The 10,821-nt window shown below is 44.7% G+C and overlaps 1 protein-coding gene across 1 annotated transcript; it reads right to left on the bottom strand.

Moving 5' to 3' along the window:
- Positions 1 to 3,780: 3,780 nt before the first annotated feature.
- On the bottom strand, positions 3,781 to 5,653 carry LOC123398888. The gene is made up of 2 exons (XM_045093335.1): positions 5,555 to 5,653; positions 3,781 to 4,733 (listed from the first exon to the last, which is right to left on the bottom strand). Exon 2 carries the CDS (start codon positions 4,731 to 4,733, stop codon positions 4,023 to 4,025), a length of 711 nt encoding a protein of 236 aa, XP_044949270.1. The 5' UTR covers positions 5,555 to 5,653; the 3' UTR covers positions 3,781 to 4,022.
- Positions 5,654 to 10,821: the final 5,168 nt, after the last annotated feature.

Here is a 10,821-nt window from a genome sequence, read left to right as displayed (position 1 = left end):
AAGTTACTGACACACATATATATATATACATGTGCAACTACCATTGGATTCTGTTGGACATTCAAATTGATAAGGGAAGAGTTGATGCCTTCGACCCATTATCGAGACCCTTGGAACAGTTCCAAAGCCTGCATGACATGCTCCAAGGGTAATTTCAATCATTCTTGTGCTCTATCGGTCTTTTTCGATGATTTTCTGATATATCAATTAATGAAAAACTTAGCAAATCATTTTCCTTGTCGGTCAGGGTTTGGAAGCGGTTCAAGTGCGTGACTCCCGGTATCGAGCATGAGAAGCTGACCTTTAGAGCGGCTCAGGTAAGTAGTAGTATGATATACTTCTATGTTCAATACATTTATGATGCTAGATTATTATTTTGATTATATATATTCTATTCTCGTAAAGTGCGACCAGCAGCCACGGGGGACGCATCTATGCGGATACTATGTTTGCGAGACCATTCGCACGTTTACCTTAGAGCACAAGGATTACAGATACGACGTAAGCAATGAACATTCACACCTCTATTTTTACCCGTCATTCTTTGTTATCATGATTGATATTCATATTCATCTCCTCTTCTTATGTAGTACACGGCCATGAGGGAGAAGTACCTACCAGAGCAACGCGTGATTGCTGTTGCAGAGGAGCTTGCGACCTTTCTGAGGACGGAAGCTATAGATGACAAATGACGATTTAGTGTAGCTAGGGGCCATTACTGATGTTGGTCCATGTAATCGAATAGACGGGCTCTAGTCCCGATAATTCAGATCTCCATATAATTGTATATATATGCTCGCTTGTAAGATAAGTTAATCTTATATATATATGCATAAACATGTATATTTAGAATTATATGAAAACTAATTCCCGAACACCAAACGAGGCATCATGTTAATCTCCCGAACACCTAAACCCTAAAACCCTAAAATAAACAAAATCTGCAGAAACTCTGTAGTCCCGGTCCGTGTTAAGACCCGGGACTAAAGGGCCTGCCCCTGAGGGTGCTCCGAGGCGTCCACGTGGAGCACCTTTGGTCCCGGCTTGGAACAGGGCCGGGACTAAATGTTAGGCCTTTAGTCCCGCCTCTTTGGTTCCGGTTGGTGAATCGGGACTAAAGCCCCTTACGGGTCGGGACTATAGGCCATGTCCTCACTAGTGGACCATACTGCCTTTATACGTTTAGGGGGGTTGTACCGAAGAAGACCTTCTTAATCCAATTAGTTATTGCCAAGTCAGATTATCACGTAAACGTACGGAAACATTTACGCAGATTTAACATTGCTCGGGTATAAAATAGAGGCGGCCGCGATCTGGCGAGGTCTGTCCCGGTCCACATTTTTGAATGAATGTCCCTGTCCACATGGCGCGGGTTTGGATTTGGATTTACGGGGCGAGGCCATCGCGGGAGAGCGATTTCGTCCAGATAGGCTTGAGCAACTCCTTTCCCTTTTTGTTGTGATGCTGCGGGTTTCTTTCCATTGTTGCCCCCTCTGCTCCAATGTGCCACCTGGATTCGCTCGTAGACAAAACAACATTTTTGCTAGGAAAAAGATATATGGTATATTGAAAAATAATTATATGGCAACATAAAAATGTTGCGTTTCGTTCGCGCACTGTCGTGTGAACATCTGGACCCTCTCTCTTCTTCCTTGGGCCAATTGGCTCCCCACTTACCATTGGAACTGACCTTAGAGCTGCCACCTCCTTGCATGAGATGGCCCTTCGGCATTGTTGAGCGAGGCACCCCCCTTGGCCCGATCAAATGTCACCTCTAACGCCACCAATCAAAGACAATTTAACCTAAATGTTTTTCATCGAGTTAACGAGAATACACACCGAGGATTTTTCTTTGCTACATCCACATGATTGCTGACTTGTTTCGTTGTTTACTTAGTCATAGCTTGAAAGCAATGTATGTTAACTTGAACTAAAAATTCCCAAGTCATGTCGACTGAAAACTATGATTTGGGTTTGGAACTCCATGGAGCTTCTAGACAATGATGTTAGTTGGAAGAAAACAACGACACGGATAGGGCAATGCGTTGCAACATATCAATACAAGGGGCAACTACACAACATGTGTTATAGACACAAGAAGAAAAGAGAGCCACCCGAACTCCTCGACACCAACAACCTCAAGAAAATGATACCTAGAGTTTGCCAGGCAAGCAGTCAACGCCATCAAAAGATCTACTTAACCGAGACTAAATTGCGGACATTGGTGTGCTGCCAACGCTGTTCAACTGCACTACAAAGCTACGACCAAGCAACTAACAAAATCAAGAAGTAGATGATTAGAGACACCAGCTAGAGGACTCCGAGCCACGACCCAATAAGGATCACTAATGACAGAGAAATAGGCAAAACCATCCACCGAGATGATTTAGCTCGGTCACATACATAGAACAATTTCACTGAACCCAAGAGCGAAACCATCACAAAGGACATCGGGGAGCATTGCAACCAAAGCCTAAGGGCCTTATTTATCCAAGACCATATGGGGGGTCAAAGGGCATTTCATGGCCCAGTCCACACCACAACATCATTGTGCCATCGTAGGCAAAGAGGTGCACATAGTCGAGGCCAAGCTATAGGACATCAACACACCATGCCATGGCCAAGGCAATGTCACCGTCACTGGATCCACGCAACAGGTGGGCACTAGGCCGAGGGTAGCCGCCAAAACTCTTGCCACGACCCCAACCGTGATGGTATGACACCACACCCATGGCCACCATCTACAGATGCCATGAAACTCGTCATCGTTGGCGGAATGCTGTTGGGGCGACACTGTGTGAGAACATGGTCTAAGCACTAGCTGAGCGGACTGTACAGAAATCCTCCAATCTGGTCTGTGGAAAAATAAGGGATAGCATGAGAGTCCTAAAATTGTTTAAGGCACTTTGGTCCGAACATGTTCAGAATGTTACGGTCCGGAACTATATAAGGGAAAAATATGTGTAACCTTGCACTGGAGATGTTCTTACTATCGGCACGAAGACTCATTTTATGATTATTGTTTGGCTAAGACTAAGTGGTCTACCAGTCGAATAATACCTTGTAAAGAAAGTATAACATGGACCCCATATTTCTTCTAAACCTCAATTTGTGCGCCCGCCTACCGGCAGTAGCATTGTCAGGATGTCTATGCCGTTGCGCATTTTGAAGATGGGGCAATTAGCGTTTTCTTTGTACCCAAGCATGAGATGTTGTGCTTGCACATGCACGTCAATTTTTCTTTTCTGTTGTGGAGCACCTAAGAATTTTAATGGGACAAGTATGAACACCATTGACGGACGACACCGAAATGCTTCACATTTTGCCCCAACCGTGGTTAAAGTGTTATATATGACATAGAAAGCTACACATTTCAAACCTAAACTGTTTATTTTGAAAAAAAACATTGTAATTGAGATTTGTTTACAGCTTTGTTTATTAATTATTAAGGCCAGGGGCGAAGACAGGCCCCAGACACCTAGGACCTGGGCCCGGACGTGAGGCCTAACATACTTTGTTGACTATATTGTTATCTGAGATTGTGAGGCCCAAAACCAATGGCTGTGCTTGAAGGCGGTCCGGGCGTGCAGCCGCCCTGGCTCCGCCCCTGATTGAGGCGATGGTGCGAAATAAAAAAGGATTGTTCGGCCGTCACAGTTACTACATATTTGCCCTAATTATTAATTGCCGTTCACTTTGGCTTCAAGAGAGTTACAATAGTATTTATTTTGTTCTTGTGCTGCACCAATTCATTGACCACAAAAACGTAAGGCGTTTTGATTTAACAAATTCTTTTACGGAGCATGGCTGCTTCTGCTAGACACTAAAATGACAAAGGTTCACCAAACATATCACAACGAACATCCATGTACAGGGTACGGACAGATTACCATAAGTGTTTCCGTACCTCAGTACAAACACAGTAACGCTCAGTCTGATAATTAATAATAAAATAACCAGGCCTAAGGCCCTATCACGATCAAATCATGGAGGCAGACACGCATAAACGCGACACGGAGGCATCAATCGTCGAGCCATCCGCAGTTGCCAGGAGCAGGGGTGCGAAACAGGGCGGCAGGGGCGAAGCTAGAGATGCCGGTTGCCGCCGGTGCTGGGGCCGGCGCCAGGGATAGAGCAGGTGCAGGCTGGTCCTCCATTGTTGGATTCTCAGAATTCTTAACCACCGGTATCGTCTCTGGAACTGGTGGCGGTGCGTCGCCGTGAAGGCGCTCCTCCAACTCCACAATGCGCCGCTGCGCGTCGTCAAGGCGGCCGTAGACGTCAGTGAGCTCCTCAGCTACAGACTCGGCGACGCGGCACTGGGCTCGAGCAAGCCTTCCAAGGGCGCGCATGGCGGCTCCTTCTCCCTCAGCCATCTCCCCGTGATCCGGTGCAGTGTCGGGGACGCAGGCGTAGAGGAAGTAGCGGTACTCTGTCTCGCGAAGGTAGTCGGAGTGGGTGGCACAGAGCCGGAGCAGGGCACGGCGTGCCAGGTCTTGCACACCCATCTCAAAAGAGCAGCGGCGAATCGCCAAGTGGATGTTGGCCCGGCGCCGGGGGTGGTGCTGCTGCACTGACCGGAGTCGCAGCTGGGTGACGACTCCCGCTTGGATCCCGTCGGTCTCGTCGCGCCGGGAACGGTACCTCGGGTGCTCGTAGCCTCCCAGGGTCTGGAGAAGATTCTCCAACTCCTCCGCGTAGCCTCCGAGACGCTGGCCGACTGTCTGAGCCATCTGGTGATCACAAGGGACGGGGTAAGCTACCAAAATTTTATGAATGTGCCAAACCTGACTAACAGTGCAGCATACGTACTACTCCCTCCGTTCCTAAATATAAGTCTTTGTAGAGATTTCACTAGTGAAATACATACATATGTATATAGACATACTTTAAAGTGTACATTCAATCATTTTGCTCCGTATGTAGACACCTATTGAAACCGCTTAAAAGACTTATATTTAGGAACGGAGGGAGTAGACAGCATGGAATCAAGATACACACATGACGATTGGCGATCAATTGACAGTTTGACACGAGGTAATTAATAAATTTTATCAAAACTACACACACGCGATTCCTGCCCGGTCGGCCGGCGATCATCCATACAAGCCTACAACGCCCAGCAAAGATCCCGGACAAAAGCAGTGTCCCAAGCACACAGGCACATAAGCGAGGCAGGACAGGAGACCACATGGAAAACCGGTGGCCGGAACCGCCGGAGAACGCGGTGGATGATCTTCCGAGCGACCAACCCATCTACGCCTCGACCAAAACACTCCATAAACTCTGGGCAAATCGAATCGAATGGCATCAAAGGAGTGCACGTCGGCGCGACCAGCAAAGCGGCCAAGAACGAGAAACCTGATCCTTTGGGAAGCGACCAATCCACCATGGCCCTTGACTACGACCAGCAAAGCGGCCAAAAACGAAATGCTCACCAAAACGTCAAAATTCCTCCCCCGGAAAACACATAGAAACAGACATGGCGAAGCAAAGCAACCAAACCGAGAGGAGAGACGGCCAGCAATCAAACCGAGATTATACTATCTCTTACCGGGGCAGGCAGGGGAGGAGGAGGCGGCCGGCTAGTCCCTCTGGCCTCCGGCGACGAGAGAGTGGAGCTGAGGGAGGCGGTTCGGAAGGAAGCGACGAGAGGAGACGAATGCGGGGTAGAGGAATGGAAGCGGGGCGGGGTATAAATTGAGGCGGCCGCAGTCGGGCAGAGAGGGCGAGAGGCGTCCGTCGGGAAGGGGTGTGTCCGTTCCTTTCCATTTTTGTGATGCAGGGGGGCGAGTCCGTTGGGCGTGTGCCAGACTGCCAGACCGCCGCTCCAAGGCAAAAATGTGCTAGTGGTATACATTCATTAGGAAATAAATATATGGCATATAGATAGATAGAAAATATTTATTGGAATATGAAAACGGTTGCGCTCTTGCGCGCGCTATCGTGTGGGAAAACGTTTTGTTTTCAACCTACTCGCAGCCCTCCGATCCCCTAGGTCTTCCGGGCGAAAGCCCTAACTTTGTTGAGCGGCGACGGCGCTCACGGCGTCGTTTCCTTCTTGAAGGCGTCGCTTTGAAAACCTTGGGGCTGGATGGTGCTTGTGGGTGGTGGGCGGTGGCGGTGGTGCGGCCCTATCCTAGCATGGATTTACGCTCGCTGCTTGGAGATGGACTCGCGTAGGTGGAGGTCGTCGTTTGGCGTCATGGTGGCGTCGATGGCGGAGGCACCTGTCAAAGCTGGTACCTCAATCTGCTCTGAAGATGAACCAGTGAAAGATGATGGCGGCGACACATGTGAGTGCGTCAGACCGGTTTGTGCCCCTGACCCGGTATGTGGCTCGGTCGGGGCCTCCGGCTTTAGATGTTAGGCTTAGGTGAGAGGTTTGGGTATTTGGCTCAGCTTGCACCCCTTCATCATATGGATATGAGTAGCGGCAAATGTTGTCAAGATGACGAATTCAGACATATTATTGTACTACTTTGTAAGGTCCTCGAAAATAATCAATAAAATGATCGCACATGCATCTTCTAGATGTAGAGACCGGGGGTCATCCTCCTCCTTTTCTAAAAAAAAAGTCCACCAGGGATTGGCCGGCATCTGCAGCAGTCGTGCGAGGGGGCAGAGCTTGACGAGTGACGCTCTTGGGGGAGCAGGAGCTCGTTAGAGCTACTACCTTGGGTGCGGAGGAGGCTCGTCGGAGCTGATAGTTTGAGGGCGGAGGAGATCGGCTGTTGTTTTCAGAGGGGCTCGTCGAAGTAGTCTTCAGAAAGAGCTCATCGGAGCTATCACGTTGAGGGGTGGAGGAATTTGGCATTGAAATTGTAGGGGGCTTTTTGCTGCCTGAGTAGGTGGTATTCATGTGGGTTGGTTAGATAGGAGTTGGTAATATGTTGAGTACAACACTTAATTGATAGTGATGGCCAGCCGATTTATCATGAAAATTCTAGGTTTATTTTAGAATGGAATTCCTTGGATTCGGTTTTATGAACTACTACATAGCCTGCTCTCTCTTTTTATTTATTTATTTTGAGCTAGCAGATTACGACATGAAATCTTGATTTCTTTTGACAAAAAAATAAATAACCACTGCACGCTGGTGTTTCTTTTCAGCATCTATGCAACGACATTACATTGAGCTAGCACAACATTTGAGGTTGAGTAGTGTTAGTTCTGTTGTTCTTCACTGAATGTATGGAGTGGTGCAGCACAACATTATGGCTTTCGCAAAATTTAGTTCTGTTGTTCTTCACTGAATTGAGTAGTATTGTTGTGCAGCACATACTGATATGCATACCCATTGAGGTTGTATACTGTGGTGGTTGCCTTCTTTTATTCCTGTTGCAATGGGGTAGTGGTGCTTCATTTTCAAATCAATCCATTTTTATTTAGTGGCCTGGTTTCTTGTAGTGGCCAAATGTAGAGAGGCTTTTCATCAGGGTCTAATGGATTTATTTATTTTTGCAGCACCCATGGGTGGGTGTGGGTACTGTACATTATTTTTTTGGTTTCTATCAGTGGCATATCATTGCTTAGACAGTGGTTTCTTATGTTAGCAGTTGCGTGTTGTTTCATCAAGTAGTGGACAATAGACAGAGATTATTGGTGTTTTTACCCTGAGGTTCCAAGGCCGTTGTTGCATATGTTTTTAACAAGGTGGTATGATATGTTGTGGGTTTTTTTTTTTTTTGCAGAGCCCCAATAATGGATGATGAATGGAAGCGGCGTTTTGTATTTGTATCTCGGGTGCATCTGCACCCCGGGTGATCAGTAAAATCGTTAATATGTGACACACTTAGGTGCATGAAGTCCGTGCCAAATTTCATGAAGTTTGGACATTTCAGTAGCTTTCAGGAAAAGATAAATTTCAGGCTTGTGGAATTTTTTTGAAAACAACACTGTTCAGAGACCATTTTGTCTTTTTTGTCATGAGTTTCTCGAATTTCAAGCAGGAACCCACAAAATTCTCCACACACCTACGCACTGAATCATCTTGCATCCAAATAAGATTCACATTGTTTTTTGAATTTTTAACTATGTTTTTATTTTACTGTTCACATGGTGGAGATGAGCCCGGGCACCGAATTGAATATCCGATGATGAACAACCTACTGATGGATCATTCTGAACACGCTTTTCAGTTACCCGTTTGGGCCAGGTTGCAGAGAATCAGTTGAATGAAGATAAGAGAGGTGTCTTAAACAAGTATAGTTTTGTATCCCTGATGAATATCACCCCATTCTTTGTACTAGATGAGCTTATTGACTGGGTAGTTATTGAAATTGACCCCAAGCAGGGTATGTTCAGATATCAAAAACACACCGTGCCTCCCCATTCTAGTGCAATATATGTGTTTTTTGTGTTTTATTGTTGCATTGCTTTTCGTATTAGATAGCACATCATTTTTCTTTATCTGAATGACATGTATATTTTGCTAATTTTTTCAGTCATAACAACAAGACTATATTGCTTACGAGAGACATTTTTTCTGAAAACAATGTTACCCTGAGCCTATGCATCAAGTGATGCACATAACCATGTTTGCGAGAGACATGGTGCAAAAAATATTAATGTCCCATCCGGGACAAGGCCGGTGGAGTTGCTGAAGAGGAATGAAGCTTCTGAGTTGCCTAACATTTATCGAGTAGGGTTAAAGGCTGCAGTGAAGAATGTCATTAATGTGCTTTAGAAGGCAAGGAAAGACAATGTTGTGATCATCGAGAGGATTTGGATTATATTGTGCATCTCCCTTGTGCTAGTCTCTCGCACCAGCAACATGATACCCCTAGACTACCTTGCTAGCCTGAAGGACATGGACGAACTCAATGAGTTTGTGTGGGACGATTACACATGGATGTTACTTTGGGAGAGGTTACGAAGGGCTAGGGCAGCTAGATTTTGGATTGGTGGTTGTCTACCGATGTTTCCAGTATGCCCATTAGCCTTTTTTACCGGCACATAATGTTTCTATTTTTTTCAAGTTCATATTTTCTGCTCGCAGCAGTCATGGTCATATACCACCTTGTTTATCTATTTTCATGAATAAATGAAGATAATATACATGAACTTTTTAGAGGTGCCTCAAGCATTGGTTACTGAGCACGGGTTAAACACACTTCCGAGGGCTTCTGAAATTTCTCCCCTAGTTACGAAGGACATTGCTGAAGCGTCAAAATTGGGTTGAGGAATCTTAGGCACATAGGTAAATATCATATTTTTATTCCAAGAAGTTTCTCCTTTAGTTTTTACATGAGCAAAAATTGAGCCCAAAACATCCTTAACCTCTTTGGAGTTTATCTATTCTAGCGGGGCTTTGTTCCATTATAACGGTACGGGTTCCCTTTTCTAAGTCTTTCATCATTTTTAAAGCATCCACTGTCAAGAGCCCTAGTGAAGTGGTTATGCATCTTTTTTATCAATTGCTTATAACTTTTGGATACTTGGCATATTATTTCCTATTATATCAAGTCGTTGCATAAGATGCTCAAAAGTTATTTTCTTATTGTTCACTCTCATTGGCGGGATTCCAACTACATTTTCCATAGCATTATAAAAGCATCTAGGGAGTGACTGCCCAAGAAATTTCCTCTTGTTATGGTATCTACAATGAACTTGTACCAAGTAGTAATGCCAACATACAAAATTATAAGAAGGATTGTAAAAGACGATACAAACTTGTCTCGAGCACGTCAAGAAGTTTGTCAGCTTATTGTCTTGCCAGTTACAAGATTAAATAGCATGGTATGGCAGGAATTTATAGATAGATAAAATAAATAAAATGACACAACAGAGCAATAATTTTTTTGGTAAAGTTTTCTGTTAAGGAAAATAGACCCCGCAGGCATATGTTCACTAGTGCCATCTCTCCAAGCATACAAGTGTAGTGGTGTAAATTACAGTTGTGCAACGATTAAATTGCAATATTTATATTTATGACTATGATCATTCATGGCATAATCTCATATAGGCATTATGTCCATCATAATTATACCGCTATCCAACTTCATCTACAACTAATACTCCATCCCAAGACCGCTATCCAGCATCTATCTTGATGTACTAAATTTATGTCAAACGGAACTTTGCAATAAGCATGAAAACCTAATGTGAACAGTATCATCCAAGTGTGATAAATAAACCATCTTTTATCCTAGTGGCAACAATACAATATGTGTTCGTTCCCTTTCTGTCACTAGGATGAATCGCCGCAAGATGGAACCCACTACCCCCACCACCCCTCTGAAGTACTACTCATCAAACTTGGTCAAAGAAGACAAATATATGAGAGAGCGTACAAAGCTACTTAATTATATAACAAATAAATTACAAAGATTTAATAAAATTCAATGAGCAAACTAATCATAAATTGACAATTCGTCATATCCCAACAAACACACCACCGATTACATTATATGGATCCCGAGCATGTGAGGCACCATGCGAGAACTTTGTATTGAATCACAAGGAGAGAGGATGCCATCTAGCTACTGATAGAACTATTGACACATGGTCACGGAGGCGGCAAGGTTGATAAAGAAGCCTCCCGTGATAGATTTCATGTAACACCCTGGTTTTTGCCCGTGCCTTTTTTATTTTAATTTTTTCCACTTCAGCTAAATTTGTTGGTTTCTTGCTCTAGTTCTTCTCAGTCAACTCCTCTGGACTTACCAAACCTAAATCCAACTAAAAACCTCTTTCACTAGCTCTCCCCCTCTCTCCAACAGCCTCACATTTGTTCATAACCCAAACCCTAGAAGTATATTCCTTTTCTCAAAAGAATATGTGCTCTAAAGCATTTAGGTTATGAAGCAACTAACATTT

The sequence above is a fragment of the Hordeum vulgare genome, chromosome 5H (genome assembly GCF_904849725.1).
Source record: "Hordeum vulgare subsp. vulgare chromosome 5H, MorexV3_pseudomolecules_assembly, whole genome shotgun sequence".
NCBI lineage: Eukaryota > Viridiplantae > Streptophyta > Magnoliopsida > Poales > Poaceae > Hordeum > Hordeum vulgare.
This window is presented reverse-complemented; position numbering and strand designations above follow the sequence as displayed.